The 20357-nt window shown below is 26.9% G+C and overlaps 2 protein-coding genes across 2 annotated transcripts; one reads left to right on the forward strand and one right to left on the reverse strand.

Moving 5' to 3' along the window:
- Positions 1-5512: 5512 nt before the first annotated feature.
- LOC111035092 lies at positions 5513-6517 on the reverse strand. Its single transcript, XM_022316603.1, has 2 exons — positions 6506-6517; positions 5513-6386 (listed from the first exon to the last, which is right to left on the reverse strand). Exons 1-2 carry the CDS (start codon positions 6515-6517, stop codon positions 5559-5561), a joined length of 840 nt encoding a protein of 279 aa, XP_022172295.1. The 3' UTR covers positions 5513-5558.
- A 9964-nt stretch (positions 6518-16481) lies between these two features.
- LOC111035093 (zinc finger MYM-type protein 1-like) lies at positions 16482-20357 on the forward strand. The gene is made up of 5 exons (XM_022316604.1): positions 16482-17214; positions 17668-17781; positions 17871-18002; positions 18115-19722; positions 19861-20357. Exons 1-5 carry the CDS (start codon positions 17055-17057, stop codon positions 20355-20357), a joined length of 2511 nt encoding a protein of 836 aa, XP_022172296.1. The 5' UTR covers positions 16482-17054.

A 20357-nucleotide genomic window follows, 5' to 3' on the forward strand; every position in this document is an offset into this window, starting at 1 on the left:
AGCTATCACGTTTTGAAATTATCAACAATGTCGTTATCACTTGGCATGTTTTCGCGGAGATAACGAAAGCAAACGGTTTGCCATAGATAATAAAAGAATCTTTGACAATATATTGTCTTGAACGCGAATTATGCTGATACAATTCTTTGATCTACCTACATCGTGACCACGGTCCACCACTATAGAGTGTATAGGTACTCGTACTAGTCGTACTTTATGTATAACCGTGATCATGTTTGGTGTTTTGTGACTTAAAGTTTAATCAATACGAATTACAATGTTTATCCGGCATAATACCTATGAAGTTTGTCCATAGCCAATACAAAAATATATTATCCATTATTAATGTTTAAAAAAGCCCTCTTTGTTCGTCAGCGCTTCGCGAACTTGTATTTATTTAGATTTAGTATCGATGTTGAGTTTGTGTGCCTATGTTCCATTTATACTGAATTTGAGATACAACTTAGAACTAGGTAATTATTGATACCAAAATTACTAATCTACAAATAAATGCTTTACCTACCACAACACTTACAGTTGATTGCACATTTTATTCTTAACTACTCATTAATTTGTCACGGTTATCTGAAAAAAAAGCCCTGAAATAAAATCCTCAGAAAATAAAGCCTCTTCATACCCAAAAATGTCGGGGAAAAATTATCTTTAATTGGATAAATATAAGTAGAATTCTTATATATATAATATTAATTATTATTCACCATACATAGTGTGTCCCAAAACTCCCGTATCACCCTTGTTACAGCTGTAGAAAATCATGCTCTTTTTTTCTACAGTAATTTTTAATATATTAATATAATACTAAATATTATATTGAATAATATATATGATTTTTGAACACACTATACCTTAGATTATTTTCAATCAAACTAAAGAAATTGACATTCTAGTTTATCTTGAAATGACGAAAGTACTATATTACAATTACATAAATATATAATATATTATTTATTTATTTATTTTATTATACCATTACCTAATGAAAAACAATGTTTAGTGTATACCTATTGTTATTGAATAATATTAAAACTATACAAAATAAATCTTGATTTAATTATGAAATCCCTAAAATTAATGAGGTAGAATAATATGAAACGTATAAAATATATCAACTTAGAAATGTAATGAGTAAAATTTGCTTGACATTAACCCGATTCAATACAATTTGGAAGGTGGATCCATTATACTGTCTAAAGCTAAATAAACTTTAATTAATTAAATAATATGCAGCATGACATATTATATTTAAAAATATAAATTATTATATTATACAAGGTCTATAATCTGGGTTCTATGAACATTTTATTGTAAAAATATTTATTTAAATCTTGTTAAATTTTTAGAATTTTTTGAAATCTCATTTTTTTTTTTTGGTAACTCAAGTTAACCCAGTTATAAATAAACATTTTAAATTCAAAAAGTATAAACTTTTTAAATATTTTATGAGAATTTGTAAGTAGGTACTTGGTGAAATCTAAATATTTTTTAAAAGTTAATACTTTTGAAATTAATGAGTTACTTTAAAATATTTTGGTATTTTAAAAAATCATAAAAAATAAGTCACTTGACTTTGATACATTTTTGTACAATCAACATCCATCTTAAAGTCGGATATATAATATAAAATAATAATGATACAAATTGGTTATTTTGAAATGTAAAAAAAAATTTTTATTTTTCAGTATTAAAAAATAAAAATATGTTATATTATACTTGTAATGCTAATTAATATATAAAAAAAAATTTAACTTGATTAGAACAAAAATACTTCCAATAAGGAAATAACTCATATCTTCTTGTTACATTCTACATAGTTAAATAAAACTAATAATAATAATATTTAAGTAGATAATTTTTACAATTTCACAAAATAACACCACCACGTTACCACCAGAATATGATCATACATTTATAACATTTATACATACTTCTTGTACTGACAGAGACTACAGTTGCAGGTTATTGGTGAAATGTGCTTAAAAAGCCCGCAATTAAGCAAAACCGAATGTTATTAAACATCTAGATAAAATAACATAGTTTTAAAGTTAATACATAAAATATTGAAAAGTTCTATACTTGATGTTTTGCCAAAAATTATTCCAGGAAACTTAAAGTAAACATAATAATATTAATATATTAATATACCTTTAACAATTATAATTTATTCAGTTTTTTCTTTTTTTAAATGTGTTAACAATGAATTTAGATTGTTAATTTTTTTTTAAGATACTAATTTTAGTTTATAATAGTTCTCTTTTTTTTCTTTGCTGTCCACAGTATTTTGAGGTGCATTCCAATACTGTTAGGACTTTCTATGTCATCAAAACTTGAAAAATCTCCCATAAACAATTTCTGTTTACTGAAATACCAAAATGTGTGAAAATGTATTGTTGAACTTCAGGCACTTCCGACCAGCACTATATAGAATGTTCTGCAGAATAATCAGAATATACACCTTTTGCAGCCTATACATTAAAACCTTCAGCAGACACACTGTTTAGAACAATCTGAACATTCTGAACTATTGAGGTCTAAAAAAATAAAACTACTTAAAGGATTATGAAACAAAAAAATGATTTTGGATTAATTGATAAATAGTTAATTACTATAACTAACCATAGTACTACAATTTGTATACGTTGATTCTTTGAAGAACTAAAGCCCAAGAGAGATAGCCGGGTGATTTCACAAGATCACACGGCGCAGCGGCGGCCTATACTTTTATACAGGAATCACCAACGCGGTCTAGGTTATTTATTTATAAATTTTGCTGTATTCAATTCTGTTATAAATAAATTCGTAGACACAACAATGAATGGAAGTATGAAAATACTCTATTTACTATTTAGATAATTAAATTATGTTTTCATCCAAAATAAGACATGTTCTATGAAGTCGAACCACTATCAACCGCATTTTAGGTTTACACTCCTTTGTAAACGAACGTATTTTTCAGCTTTTAAATTTTCATCGTTGGGATCTCGTTATACGAGGTAAAGTAATGTATTATATACTCAAAACCGTTTGGAAAATATACAATAAAAAATGTATAGGAGCGTACTGACACTGATTGGCGAAAACAAATTATGGAAGAAGTATTCGATTTGGCTAAAAAAAAACTAAAAGTTAAAATTAAAAGTAGATTACAATAGTAAAAATTACTGCTATGTGTAAGCTAAAAATATAGAAATGGTCTTAAGGGCCACGAGATTCATATTCCTATCTAAAATCAACAGTACCGTGTCAGGATTTTGTACACTGAGATGGTGAGTTCAAAAATGTCAGTGTACACAAAAGCAAGTTTGGCAATTTATGGCGTGTACACAAAAATGTACACATGGCCTTCCTGGCAATGTATGAAAAAAGTAGGTGGCTGTTAACCTGTTTTAAAATAAGATACTCACAGTTCCGATGAAACATCAACTATTGAATTTTAAACATACAATTTTTTATGATTTTATGTTTATGCATAAATGCATAATGCCTATACAGTATACAGATTTGTATGGTATGTGTCCAATCCAAACCATGATTTGAATATTAGGTATATCTTATGACTTATAGACACTATAATACTCAATGTTGGACAAGGTTGTAATAAAAAATCAATTTCAGTTAATTAACTAAAATTTAGTGATAATGTGTTCATATTTTTAAAATGGAGAGGACATGAATTTTGACTTTATGTAGACAACGTTATAACAAAAACAAAAAGTATTTTTTACTTGGTGGCATAAGTTTTTGAAAACACAACACAGTATTTATAGTGTCCTTTTTTCTTTTTCCTGTGTATTAAAGCCAAGTATGTCAATCAACCATTCATATTGAAGCTTCAAACATCTTTTAGTCATCTTTTATTAACCTTATTAATTACATACTACGATTACTGGTAGGCACATGATGTCTAACTGTCTAAGACGTTTGTAGGTACCTATGTATAAATATTTTTACAATGATGTCTTGACATAAATCACTCCATGGTAGCATAGTGGCGTTAAATATACTAGCATTACTTTTCACGTTTGTCATATTTTAATGTTTACTAATCAATTAAACTTGTATAAATATTAAAAATATCACAAATAAAATATTGAAAACATGAATTTTTATTTTAACAATACACAGTTTTTTTCTATATAAATTTAAAGACAACAAAATTCAATTCCAACCAAAGCTATTGGTGCATGTCTAAAATAATATTTTGTGTCAATTATTATGAGCTGAAGCTTAATTTTTAATTAATTAATATAGTTAAGAGGTAACGGTGATGATCTTAGGACTCTATGGTAGTTGATGAAATCTATACCTCATTATTTAGTAAACTACATACTAGTTATATTGGTGGAATCAATAAGTTTAAATTATTATAATCATAGTTTACTATTTTGGGATATTAAATACAATCCTTACTTTTAATTAACTATTAGGTAGTATTATATTATGTTATATTATTAGCAGGGCTTGCATTTGAAAAATAAATTTTGTTTTACGTTATTTACAATCAAAACGTTATACAAATGTTGAGTTTATCGTTATTCAAAATTTAAACGTTATACAATTTTTGCGTTTATCGTTATTTAAAATTTAAAAGTATACGACTATGACCTTTTTTTGGGGACATAATTTCCCTATTCTGAGTTTTTAGTAGGTATTGTTTAATTTTATTTATTTAATTAAATGGGTTAAACTAATATAAAGAAAACGTATGCACGTTAAAACTATAAGTATATTAGTATAAAATATAAATATTAAACATTTGACAACAATTAGACAAACACTGACGAGTGAATAAATCTGAGCAAACTGAACACCGAACACAATAGTTGAATAACTTGAGTGGTATAAATTTCGACCGTAGTACAGATAGTACAGTACAATATTATCAGAGCATCACTATTATTAGCTATTGGTAATTAAATTATTCTATTAATAACTTCTTATTAAGTTTTAAAATAATATCTAATACGGGATCCCCGGATAGGCCGGATACGGAATAAAATTAATTTTTGGATTGAATAAATAATTGAATACTACTAAGTATTATTAAATAATTGGGAATTAATTATTTCGTTTAATGAAATACAATATATACCGTTTTGCGTTATGTTTTGTTTAATGATACATCATATATTTTGTTAAACGTTACGTTTTGTTTTGTGTTATTTATTTATTTACGTTTATCGTTTTCCGTTATAATTACGTTTACAAATTTCAATCGTTTTTTATCAAATATAACGTTATAATCATAACGTTATTATAACGTTTGCAAGCCCTGAATTTATTAGTAGTCTTTTTATATTGCCTTCTATTGAATAAAGAATTAAAAATATTATCGAATTTGAATATATTAACTTTGATTACTTAATAGTACAAACATTACATAAACAACAACTACAAAGTATAAGTAGGTAAAGTATTACGTACCTATATAATTATTTTTCTTTGTTTTAGTCTTCAGTTTCACAATATAAGTATTAAATTAAAATGTCCATAATATAATAGATATAAGATGCAATTGAAAAAAATATGTTCCTATATCGTTACTTAGGTAATTTTTTTTTCAAATGAACCCTTTTCAAAAATGTAGATGGTTTCTTTGTTAACTCCTCATTTATTGTATGCTCTGTGTCTACCCTAGTTATGCGTACAAAATAATCACAAGTTGCGGATTTAACAAAACCTTCATTTTCCTTAGACTTTGAATAATTATTATAAAATATGTAAAACTCATTATAATGTGGAATAATCTTACGGCAACCCAGCTTATAATAACTATCAATCAAATTTTGAATTTTTAACTCTTGCTTTTTCTTTTCTTCCTCCTTAACCGCCTCATATTTTTTAACAAGACTTTTCATTTTACCAGTTAATTTTCTTGACAAAAAACCTCTTTTTGCTTTTTTTCCTATACCAAATAAATATTTAAAAAAATTATAATACACTTTAATACCGAATTGAATAAAATATCTTCCAATTGTTTTGCACAGAGCATCAGATACAAATGATAATTTAGGCTTAAGTAAATCACATTCTAATTTGATCGGCTTTTTGATGTTTTTATTTTTGTAATAATATGTTAAAAATGCATTATAATCCACTGAGTCTAAACAATTATGGGTTCTAGGTTGTTTTTTACGTCTTTTTTTTTTACCAGCATTTACTCGGGTTTTTAGACCTTTTCCTTCTTCAGTTTTAAAAAACTGCTCAGCTTGTTTTTTAAATATTTTTTGTTGATAGAAGTCTCTAAGTGATTGACAAAGTCCTTGATTTTCTTTATAAATCTTATCTCCAATTTTTTTTTCTTTTTTTGCTTCTTTAACCTCTCCCCATGTTCTTCCTGTGATTTCAGCAAATATTGATGTAAAAACCTATATTTAAAAATTTAAAAAAAAAATTTAAATATATACACATAATATGCTTAATTTGTACATTATTACAACTAGATATTGTAGAACATTCTATAAGCAACTTCTTATTTAGTACCTACTCCGTTGGCCATGTCGTTGGCTGTATAGAGTAATAATCTTTAGTCAGGACTTTCGCAGATAAAAGTTTCTAGGAGTGCCTGCCTGCTGTCTGGCGTAAAATAGGGCAACATAATAAATTATATAGTGCATAAATATAGTTTAATATTTTCTATCTGGGTAATATCTTTGGACTTTGGTATCATACTATCATGGCCAAACATTTTCTCGGATTCTGTTGGAGTTTTGGCTGCAATATGTAATAAAGTGCCTATTAATTTTGTTGATTTGGTGTAATATTTGAGTATTTTAGAAGTAGTACCTTATATTTATATACATTTTTTAACAACAAGTTAGGTGTTGCTTTCATAGTTGATATTGTTTTAATTTTATTTGTTGTTTTACAGTTATTTTATTTAGAAATATAGAATTAAAACTAACTGTTTTTTAAGTTATGTTATATAATGTTCTATCAACAAAATACATTTATTGAAGGAATTAATTTAGCATACGCACTTTTACCTCATGATTGGGGCGAAAAGACGCATTTGCTATAATTTCTAATTATTTAGAATTTTTGGCATTTGCTCTGATAAAATTAACGTTTGACTGGAAAATTGAAATCTACATTTTAGTATTATACCTATGTTTAATAGGAAAACAACATAAGTAACAATATTTCTAAAACGTGTATGCTACCACATCACATATGTTAGCTGCGCTATTATACCCCGAGGTTACTCTAACTATTGATTTTATTGTATTATGATCTTGATAAATTGTTTACATAATTTTATGAATTTTACGCTTTTAATTCTGATGTTGAGATACCGAACATGGTGAACAACATTATGGACCTATCAGATATTGTTGAATTTAAATTTTAAATCGATATTATAAAACATATAAAACTGTTATATATGTACCTAATTTTTGGTATAATTTAATGAAAACGTTTTTTTTTGATTTCACTATAAATTTTGAATATCATTAAAATAAATATTTGATTTTGATATTACTTTTGATTTCTTAGACGATATTTAACGATTTTTGATATCGGCTTCAAGCCATGGTTTTGATATTATTTCATTTTATACGTCGATGATCATAATCGGGGAAAGATCGTTACCTAAACTTATTTTAATGTAGATATTACAAATAATATGGTATTATGAAAACAAACTGTTATGTATGATCACTCAGCTATATCCAGCAGGTAACCTAAAAATCATTATTGTAAACTTATGTTTTCCCCCGTTTGTAATCTTAGTTCCTAAAAGCACTCCCTGTTATGGTGTTGCTTATTAAAATATGTTTCGATTTTTAATTATTGTATATATAAATATATTAATATAATATTGTTCTAAATACAATTATGTATTTCTTTTGTAATAATATGAAACATAACACAAACTACGGTTTTAGTATTAAATTATTTTTAGTTTCACTTATTTTGATTTATTATAGGTAGGTAGTTTAACTCAAGTGAAAACTGGATAATTGTAAGTTCTTGGTCCTGCTCGTAGCAGCCATTAGATATAAGCTATAGTCAAAACATTTTAATTAATAACAAATAATTTAAAAAAATGTTCTAATTTTTCTTAGGTTTAAATATAGGTATTTTCTTTGAAATTTTAGTAAACATGAAATTATTTAATTTTAAATGTAAATAATTGTTAACATAATAAATATATCACACCTAAAAGCAATAAAAAAGCGGGTAAGTGGATGTCACTTTGCAGTACAGTAGGTTACACGTGGGCTAATGTAATACACGGTGTTAAATTTGAATTCAATTGTAATTTTTAAATTACAACAAAATAAATTAAATCATTATATTTGGTTATTCAATATGTAATTTCGTCCAAATTTGATCATGAAACAAATAAAAAAAAAAACTGTGTTTATATATTTTTCGGTTACAGAATGACCTACTTACGTGAAACCTTGTTTTAAATTTTAAATTTCATAAATTTTATAAAAATTTGATTTTTAAATGCTTATAAAAACAAATAGTGCCTATGTATTTTAAATATTTTTGAACTGCTGATGTAACAATATATCAGAAACCTTGTATTAAAATTTCAAGCTTTTTAACCCCCCCCAAAAAATTGTATTGACGATTGTAAAAATTTGAACTACAACAATTTGAAAATGACCTCATAAAAAAATATTTTGGATTTACTCTCAACTTTTTTTAATTTCCACTAACAACAACTTATGAGGTAACATTACATTTTCAAATTTTTTTGGTCGAGCGAAAATATTTTTATCGATATTAGTTTTAAAAAACAATGATAATCAAAAATTTCATATACCTAGCCTAACATGAGTTAAAATATTTCAAAAATTGTATGGTGTAGGTATAGGGAATACTAACATATATACATTCAGTAAATTTTTCACGTTTCTAGCGGTGGATACACCAAAAATCAAAATCGATTTTGTCGAAAGCCGATTTTGCGTAAAAATTCCATTTTTCTTAATTTTTTGTTTGTTTTTCTCTGTGCTTTCGTAAACTTATCTGAATTTTAAATTTTGACCTCCCGAATGTATCACCTTGATTCACTTTTCCACCGGAAAAGATACTGAAGTTGAAAATCGAAGCATTATTTCGACTACTTATATCGTGTACACAGACACAAAAAAAAACACACACACATCATTATAAAATCAATACATTCTTCGTACTCTCAGAAACTAAAATTATATAAAAAAATATAAACATTATTATGTAATTGAAAAAAAACAAATATTTTTCCGACATATTACGATTACTATGCGGATAATATGTGTATATTAATATTATGTCATATTATAATATGTATGCCTACTGATTTTAAATATTGGCAATATAGTAATATAATATATTATATTATATTTTAGGTTGAATGTGAGTTTACAGTTTCCTGCATAATCAGGTAAAAGTCACCCACACATAGGTCAAAACGAATACTTATTTTTATTATGATACATAAAGCTACTTGAAAACTGAAAAATTAAGTACCCATAGGTACTAAAAAATTGTGCATTTTTTTAGGATAAATTGTTTTACTAGCTATAAGTGAACACTGAGAAGACATGGCTAAGTATATTGTTAGTTGTGGAATGTTAAAAAACCCCGTTTAATGCGAGTGATAAGTGATAACTACCTACTTATTATTAAGATTTATCTTGGTATTAGATCATAGTCGTAGATACTATGAAAGATGCTCTTAACATTAGTTAACATGTCAACTTTAAGTACATAAATATAACAATATACCACTTACCACCAACAAAATTATGGCTCAGTAAAAAAAATCGACTTAATAAGATATGCCCAAAAGCCTCTAAACAAAATTGTTTTCGGGGCGTTTAAATGTTTTTTCCGGGGCAGAGAAAGATGCCGAGATCATGATAATCAACAAGACACTCAATTAAAAATATGTTTCCAGCTATCCATAAGTTTTCAATCATATAAAATCTATAACAAAGACAAATTTTTCTCATGTTCTGAGTATTCTAAGTTACACCAAAAACACTGAATTGGTTTTGTCAAAATTTGGTTTTGCATACACATCCTCGTTTTCCTTAATTTTATTTTTATTTTTCCCGACGTTTTTGAAAACAGTGAATTTAAAACTAAATTCACTTTCAAATATAATGAAACTGAAAATTGAAAGATTATTAATTCTACATTTCTACAAATAAAAATGTTTACAGAAAAAAAACATACACACATTATTGTAAAATTAATAAATTCATCGCTCTCCTTAGAATCTTAAATAGTAAAATTACAATTTTAAAGCGTTTTTCATGTAATAAACATAATGTATTTTGTAAGAATGTATAAGATGTTGTATACAATTTGCATTCACTCCTACCTTCATAATCATTAATAATCAAATTCAAATACGAGAGTCGTGTGTTCTCAAGAAAAGTAGAAAAAGTAGCCAATTTATTCGACCATCAACGACAGTATCGACTGTATCTAACATGTTTTTGTTCGAATAAAAATCTACTGTTGTCGAAAGAATAAAATAGATACTTACCAACGTTATTAGTAGTTGTTTTAGTTTTATATCGAGTAACATTTAAATTACATTTAAAGAAAAAATGTAATTTAATAAACTGAAAGTATATTAAATAGGTAGGTCCCTACTCATATAATATAGTAAGTTATTTATTGCCAATGCCATTTGTCAATTATTTTGTTAAAAAAAAAGTAGTTGCTAAAATTAAATAAAGGACTGTAAATAACTGAAATGCCACTTGTTTAAATACCTAATAATACGTGATTTTAATTAAAACTAATATATTTTATCAACATTTGGGTAAACATATAAATGCATTTCATATACCTATATGATATAACTAGGTGTGTATGAAAACGCCCACCTTTACCTACTTTATATTATACACTACTAGAGTAAGTTGATAATATCATAACAAATGTCAAATATGTAATATGTTAAACATTTATAATATATAGTTAAGAACTCAAAATTATCCTTGACTATTAAAATTGCGTGTCTACTATATTCGTTGTCGAATACGACAGTATCATTGTTTTGGCTGTGCTAAGTAGTATACATGAGATACCTAGGTAATTTATATTTTATTTTAAACTGTCAAGATTTTTATAAATGTTTTATTCATGTTTTTATAATTTATAATTTGAGCGGTGAATGCATCGATTTTACCGTGATGTACTTTTTATTGTGTTTACCTTTTGGGGAAGAAAAACGCTTTGATTTTCTACTCCTACTTTAGCATCTTTTTTGGTAGGAAAGTGAATCTATAAGTTAGTAATTTGAGTGGTCAAAAATAAAAATATCTTAGTTGTTATAAAAACATAAAAAAAAAAATGAAAGAAAAACTGATAATTTTTAAGTATAATTAATGTTTGAAAAAAGTTGTCGAAGTTTACTTTTTGGTGTAGTTCAAAATTAACAACCGTTGATACATTAAATTCTCATCAAATGTTGCCCATATAACAATTTTACATAAATTATAAAATTTCAAAATATTTAGACACTTTTTGATCAATTTAGCAAATTATTTTGTAGTTAAAAATGCATAAGAAATTTCTTTTCATACTGTATAGCAGTTGGAATATATTTTTCAATAAGCATGGTCCACCCAAACGATGTAGGTATAGTCGATATAGATTGATAAGTCGAATAAAATTCGATTAATTGGTGAGTTATTATAAAAAATGGACCAAATAAACCAATTAATTGAAATATTCGAATTTATGGGTGATGTTAACGTGGTGAATCAGGAGGATCTTATGCAATATTTCAATGCATATGTGTTTGATTATTAAATATCAGTATTACATTATTTATATTCGACTTGGTATCAGTGGTGTATTGGGAGGTATACGGGGGTATACAGCATATACTCACCTCCCTAGTTTTTTTTAGCGAATACTCTAAGGTCTAAATAAATGACGATATACGGCCCTAAAGCCCTCTATATCTATAAGAATTTTCGGTGATGAAAACAGAATGTTCTATAATTACTTGTAATTTTCATTTCTCAAATAGTTTTTATTATTTAGCACATAATAATATTATTGGTTGATTATCAAAAAATATTTTGAGAACCAATTACCAGTTGTAGATATTATACACAGATATAAATATAGTATGTCTATTTTTTACTCGTTATACTTGTATTATACAAGTTGTGTAGTTGTATATATTTATACGAGTGTGCTGCTCGTTTCGCCCAGATACCCAAAGCCATTTAAGTCATATTTAAATTAAGTTAATGGTTAGTTAAAAGTTTTTATTTTTGTGGCCATCACAAAAGTTTTTAACAAATACATACTCAATTATACATTTACATAATTATTATAAATACACTAACAAAAATTATGATTTTTTAAAATGTCTACACATGCTTTTTACAAACTCATAATTCGTAATAATTTCACCAGATCTATATAAAAGTACATGTTTTTCGTTGAATTCTTGTCTTCCTTCGTATTTTTGGGAATTTAAACGCTAGGTATTTATTTTGATAGGTATACGTTTCTGTGTGGATGTCATTGTGTATAATATTTAACCAACTTATGATTGATGGAGAGTTAGAATAAAAGTTTTTCTTGAAATTCGAATAAAACGATTCACAAGCATTTTTTGTGACCTGTATGCTCGTCAAATTGCATGCCCATAATGTTGGACTAAAAACACTGTCTTCAGAAATATAGTTGTCTACTAAATAATCGTAATACTTAACTAATTTTTCGTCAGTTGGACATTCAGTCATTAAATCTTGAGTAAAGAAATAGGGTACTTCAGCGAGTGGCGTGGCGAAGTGAAATTTTTTATCGGGCAATTAATTTTTTGATTGACCTACCGGCTACCACCCACCCAATGGGAGCCACAGTGGCCATGCCCCCTCCCCCTCATTGGCCGTATTTGCTATTTTTTGCAGTATTTTATAATTTTTTTTTTTTTAATTTTAAACAGTGTGTGACCCCTCCCTCGCTATAAAAAATCGTTCGCGGGGAATTGGGAATACCCGTTGAACGATAACGATTTTATTTATTTATTAGCTACTTCAGTAGTATATAGAGTACAGTTGTAACTTGTAGTATCTAGTTAGTAGTTACCACGTAAATATCAACTAAATGATAATGCTTTGAATAGCCATGTTTTGTGTTGTTATTCACAATATTGCGGAACTGTACTACTGAGTATCTTAGTATAGTTATTAATGATGTTATTAATTATTATTCTTATTCTTATATCATATTCAAATGTAGTTAGTTTTGTACAACAATATTTCTCTAATTATAGTCACCTGTCGGGCGTCGGAGAATGGGGAAAATTGAAACTATATAATAATAAAAAAATATAAAAATATTTTAAAACTGGTACCTAGGTACTTATATTTGTCGGCAAACTGAGTTGTCAGCGAATTGGGATTTGGCAAAGTGGGTATATGAATTGAAAAAGTAATATAATTACTTTTATAAAAACTCACAAGTCAACTCAAATTTGAATATATTTGTTTAATTTACTTCTTAAAACAAATTTTTACGTTTTTTGTGTAATATAAAGAATGAATAAATAATAATTAATAATTAATAATAAAATTTATTGCAAAATTAAATTGTTTTCGCTCACATCTAAGTACACTTTTCGGTCATGTTTGAAGTTAATTTTTTAGAGTTTTTAGGTCATTTTTGCATTTTTTTAGTGCATTTTCGTGTATTTTTAGGTCATTACAATCCTAGCTATTATAATTGCCAATACTCTAATTATTTTGGTATTCAGTTCTTAAACCATATTTTTAACGTTCCTATACCGAGCTTGTGTCAGGTGAAAACGACAACCAATTATTCGCGATGAAGGCCAAACTTCATTGACTGCTAAATAAATTGCATTTTTAAAGTCAATAGTAACACATTTTGGTAGAATAACTAGACTTAATTCTTTGCATTTATTTACTATTTATTTAAACGTATACTCATAAATTTCGTATTTTTTGTCCGGAAGTAAAATAAATATTAATGGTTTATAATAACCATTTTTAAGACCATGTCAGTATTTAAAATATCCTCTTCATTCACCACTTTAGAATTGCACTTGTATAATGTAAAGCTGAATACGTACGCAAACAAATTCCATCAGAGCTTAAAATGTTTGAATCGAATATGTATTCATATTTATTAAAAGCTACCGTGTCTTTATCTCGTATTTTCGCTTACTTTTTACATACATAGCCATCGTTAAATATTGATTTAAGCAAATATTTTAAACTAAAACTGTCCACAACTTGAAACTCAATAACTAGCGACTTCTAGCTTCGACGTCATGTAGGTAACTGTTATAATAATGTGGAAACTCCTTCAGTCGACTAACGTGTCATTAATTGGATAGTGAAATATAAAGGTGTATAAATGTTATCGGAAGATAGTAGGTATGTGATCGCGACAATATATTATAATTACTAGTCTAATATATTATATTATTATATAACCTATTATTTTAAAATAGTTTTTAGTAGACAATATTAATTGGTCATTACTCATTTGTATTATAACTGTAATAATGCATGATTGAATATGTATTTTTTTTAAATCTTTTGCTATGACATTTTACAAACATTTTAGTAAAAAATAATATAATGTAATTTGTGCAATGCTTTTCTTTTTAAATAGTTAACAATAATAAATAAATTATATTATTTAAAAATGACTAAAATGGCTTTGGTCGAGACGGGTATCTGGGCGAAACGAGTGCCACTAATGTGGCTGTTATATATGCAGCCATACAGGTACAAGTATAAGTATATATATATTCTTTGTACCTCAATTTTGAATCTTTAATTTATAAGAATGTTAATTAAAATTAATTTTGTGAATGTGAGTAACAAAATACAATTCACAACATTTGAGGTCAAATACCTATTCAACATTTTTGGTGCATATTTTGACAATTTTAATTTCAAAGGTCATAGTACATTTTATTTTAAGAGTATTATTATACTATATTTACTATTTATATTTACTATATTTAAAATAAAAAGTCGTTGTGTGGTTTCATTGTTTTCCTTAGGTGTTGAAAAATAATTTAATAGTTCTAATCTGATACTTATAATAATGGTTGTAACTTGTAAGTGAATTGGAGTGAAACGAGAAAAATTTTTTTTTTCACTTAATGTTAAGATTACCAAATTGCGAAAAAAAGCCCACGGAAAAAAGCCAAAAAAAAATAAACACCACATAAAAAAGTCTCCTCTCTCCAAATAAAAAATGTAAATATAAATATGAACATATGTATGATGTATTCATAATAGGTATATTAAGTTATAATTTATAATTATAAATTGTGTTATATACTTATATTGAGTCATTAGGTAGGTTATGATATAATATAGAACCTGCAATCAAAATACACCAGCCTTAATTATAAACTACATTTATACTAAAATAACAAAACTATAAAAATAATAATATAATAAGTCAATGTATAACAGGTGGTAGGTAGTACCCATAATATTTGTTCGTTGTTGAAGTTTAATACAATGGGAATGAATACACATTAATTGACCTACTTTTTTAAAATTATTCATCTTAGTACATCAGCTGCTATACCTACTAGGCCATTAGTTATTACTTATTATTATCTGTTATCTATATTATGTACTATTAAGTACCTATTATTATATTATGTTTTTTTTCAAATTTTAATCAACAAAATATTTTTAAAATATAAAATATTATTATTTTATGGCACTAGCATAGACTTTATTTCCGTGGTGTGTTTATTCCGTTGAGATTTTTTTCTTGTGTTTGTTTTTCTGTGATTTTTTTTCCGCCTATAGGTATACCATCATTGACATTTAAGATTTAACCGCGTCAAAAAAGCGTATACCAGCGTATATTTTTACCAATACAATAATAACGCACCACCATCCAGACTAGTAGTATTGAATTATGTTTATAAACATGTACTTATATGCATGTATATATAAGGTGTTTTCATAAAGAACTTAGTTTTTAATTTTTAATGTAGTTGATTCTGTCTATTCAAATTTACTGACCAGCCTCATTATTGTAGCTGTAGTCAATGCTTCACTTTGTCCGAGAATTGTACGAAGTTTCCTACCGGCAGTTACCACCTACCACAGAACTACTTATGATGGGTTTTAATTGGTAAAACACGTTGCTTCATTGTATACCGCTCCATAACGAGAAATAAACAAAATACCTACACAATATATTGATCAATCCTTATAAACATCAACATCCATGTAGGTAATAAAATTACAAGAACAATGCCACCAGGCACCAACCTAACAACAAAAATTGCATAAAATTTAAAAACTATGTTCTTTATGAAACACCCTATATATGAGTATGCAGGGGCGTATTTTGGGAGGTGTCCTGACTCCTGGCAATGCTTTATCTCATAGGCGTGCGCACAGGGGCAGCAAGGTGTGCTCTTGCTGCCCCTGAACGGTTTGAATATATTTGTATGGGCCGAACTGGTCCAAGATGGGCCACCACACCGGTAATGCTCAATAAAAAATGAGTTGGTTATCCAAAAAGACAAAAAAACACAGCGACAACAGACTTCTACAGTATTCTATGACCAATGACCATTGTTAATTACAGATGTATACTATCATGTGGCACCAGACATGTGCATAAATGCATAGTATGAGAATTTATCTATATAGTAATAGACAATAGTATAATTTATTGAAAAATGTAAACTAAAAATAAACATGATTCCCGTGTTCCGTCATAACGATGCAGTACACAGATACTATTAATAATTTCATTATCAATTTACCACTGTCCCTCTCCCTCACCATCACTCCCTCATTCTATTAATACTTTATTACATTCGATTTGTCATTATCACGTTTGCTGTTGATTGTTGTTGATGCATACTCGTCTAGTCTTCACTAGTCGGCAGTCGCGTATAATATCACGCATTTATGCAACATTGTTTTGTAGTTTTGTTGTCTTAACCATACGTTTAACAGTTTTAACAGTGCAATTTTAATTATTTTGAATCATTTTAAACTTGAATAATATTAGTTGTTAAAAATATAATTCAAATGAATTCAAATAAACGTAAAGGTGGTGCAGAGAAAATCCGAGAGAAAAAAATGAAACTTTTGGCATCAGTAGGAGAAAAATGTACCAAAATGTATGATTTTTTCAAAGTAAAAAATGATACACACAACTCATCAAATAAGGAGCTTACAGAATCTACTGGTAATAATTAATATAATTTATAAAATGAAATAAAATTAATAATAATTTAATAATTAACAATAAGTGTATCGGTAGGTACTTATTAATTTATACCTACTATTTGATGATAAATACCATCATAAACTTTTTACTTAATCTCGATTTGTGTACATACAATTTAAATTATTTACATTTTACAAATAATCATAATAGATACCTATATATAGTTTATAAAGTACATTTATTTGTTAGCATACAAATTCAATTTTTGTTTAAATTGTTTGTATTTGAATATCTTTTATAAATTATAATTAATAGGTACCTACTAACTATGTAAACAAATTTAGTATTGAATATTATTAAAATATGCACAATGTACCCATGTATATCTAAGTATTATAATAAAATAAGTAATTCGGTTTGGTTTTTTTATACAATCTGATTTTGGTTTATAATTTATTAACTATTTTAAAGGATCAAGTACTGAAGTCACTGAACATAGTATAAAAACTGATCAGGCTACTGTAGAAAATGACAATTTATCATTAACAAATTCTTTTGTGAAACAATTAGAAACAGAATCTACAGGTAAAAATAAATATTTTTTAAATTATTATTGGAAAAATATTAAAATGTTAAATTAATACAAGTACTTATATCATACATTTTTTATATAGTTGGAGAGATATTTATACATACTGGTGCTGAAGTCGCTAAACATAGTATAAAAACTGATCAGGCTACTGTAGAAAATGACAATTTATCATTAACAAATTCTTTTGTGAAACAATTAGAAGCAGAATCTACAGGTAAATATAAATAATTTTTAAATTATTATTGGAAAAAATATTAAAATATTAAATACAGAATGAAATATTAAAAAATGAATGTATTAAATTAAGTAAAAATGTTATACTTAAGGTGAAACTTCTAACATAAACGATCCAATTCATTGTCTACCTACCAACAGACTTGAACTGAAAGAAAGAATACTCAAAGGGCCTTATCGTCCAGTTTTGTCATTATTCCCAAGAACTAAACAAGGACAATATTTCCGGTCATTTCAAGAAGGTTGGTATAAAGAATTCAAATGGCTTGAATATAGTATTGTAGCTGACACAGTATTTTGTTTTCCTTGTCGTTGTTTTTCTGGTAATGAGGGAAACTCAAGTCAATTAGAATATGTTTTTTCTAAAATTGGTTTTAAAAATTGGTATAGAGCTATAGATAGGTTTAAAAAACATCAACAATCAAAAGCTCATATTAACAGCGCTAAATCATTATCTGAATTTTTAAATTCTAAATCTATTGATGAAATAATAGATTCTAACATGAAATTAGTTGTGCAAAAACGTGAGATTGAACAGTCTAATAATCGTAAAATTATGGAACGATTAATAAATATTACAATATGTCTTGCTAAAGGAGGACGACCATTTCGTGGCCATAACGAAAAAAATGATGGTCACCAGCAAGGTCTCTTCAGAGAATTAGTCAACTTATTAGTTAAATATGATAATGTTTTGAAAAACCATGTAAATTTTGGACCTAAAAATGCTCAATATATTAGCAACAGAATTCAAAATGACATAATATTTTCAATACATAAAGTTTTATTGAAAAAAATTCAGAGTAATTTACAAAATTCTTATGTTTCAATTATTGCTGACGAAACAAGTGACATTGGACATGAAGAACAATTGTCAATAGTTGTTCGTTATTTTGATTCTGCAACTTATCGGCCAGTTGAAAGTTTTATAACATTAAAAAGGATGATTTCTGTTACTGCTAATTCAATTTTTCAAACTGTAGATGATGTTCTAACTATTGAATTAGGGTTACAATGGACTTCAGTACTTTCAGTATGTTTTGATGGTGCATCAACAATGGCAGGGAATATTGGAGGAGTTCAAGCAAAATGCAAAGAAAAGAATAGTAATATTTTATATGTGCATTGTTATGCACACTGTTTAAACTTATCATTAATTGATTCTATATGCGCTAGTTCTAATAGTAAAAGAGATGTTAAGAAAGATAGAACTGTATTTAACTTTCTGGGCACTGTCCAGTTTGTTTACTCGTTTATTGAAGGTAGTCCAATGCGACATGCTGTGTTTGAAAAAATATCAAAAGAAAATGGTGAATCTGTACAAACGTTAAAATCATGTTCAACGACCAGATGGGCATGTCGAGCAGAAGCCGTAAGTGCTATTAAAAATAATTATTTGGTATTACTTAGAACTTTAAAAGAAATAATTTCTAATTGTTCAGTACCTGAAATGAGAGCCAAAGGTCAAGGCCTCTTATATCAACTAAAAAGTTTTAACTTTATATTTTGCTTAAATATGATGCACCCCATTTTGCAAATTGTATTAAAAGTAAGTTCTTTTTTACAAACGCCAAACTTGGAATTATTAACTGCAATTGAATCTATAAAATCTTTAAAAGTGTCTTTAAATTCATTAAGAAACTCTCCTATTGATTATCAACTTATTTTTGAAAATACAGAAAAAATGTGCAAAGAAATAAATATAGAAATTCCAACAGTGAAAAAAAAAACTATACCAAGAAAATTAGATGATAATAAAAATCAACATTTATTTGAAACCAAATATGATGAACTCAGAGTGCTGGTATTTTATTATACTTTGGACACACTATGTCAAGGATTAGACACTAGATTTAAACAAGATACATTAGACTTAATACATGCTGTTGGAATGTTGACAAATTTAAGCACTGAGATAGAAACTACAAGTTATGATTTATTATCTAAATATTTTGGTATTTTAACTGAAGAATTGCGCGCTGAAGTTAAAATTTTAAGTGCTATTAAAACTAAAACACCAAAGGGAACAAATTCTGTTTCAGTGTTTAATTGGCTTGATTGGTTAAGTCAGTATGATAGATCTTCCATTTTCAAGCAATTTTTTTGTTGTCTTAAGATGTTTACAATCATTCCTGTTACGAGCTGTACTTGTGAGCGTACGTTTTCGAAATTAACTATTGTCAAGAACAAGTTAAGGAATACTATTGGCCAAGAAAGATTAAATGCTTTACTTTTTTTATTTGTTGAACAAGAACTAACTAATAGTGTTGATGTAAATAGTGTGATTGATGAATTTAAACACTCATTCCCAATTAAACGTCGGCTTGTATTATAA

This window comes from Myzus persicae, unplaced genomic scaffold, assembly GCF_001856785.1.
Source record: "Myzus persicae strain clone G006 unplaced genomic scaffold, MPER_G0061.0, whole genome shotgun sequence".
NCBI classification, from domain to species: Eukaryota; Metazoa; Arthropoda; class Insecta; order Hemiptera; family Aphididae; genus Myzus; species Myzus persicae.

Bases quoted from the DNA above. Each gene is read 5' to 3' on its own strand.
- LOC111035093 (XM_022316604.1), top strand. From the start codon at position 17,055: ATGAATTCAAATAAACGTAAAGGTGGTGCAGAGAAAATCCGAGAGAAA. The intron at 17,215-17,667 runs GTAATAATTAAT...ACTATTTTAAAG, and splicing joins GGAGCTTACAGAATCTACTG to GATCAAGTACTGAAGTCACT. The intron at 17,782-17,870 runs GTAAAAATAAAT...TTTTTTATATAG, and splicing joins ATTAGAAACAGAATCTACAG to TTGGAGAGATATTTATACAT.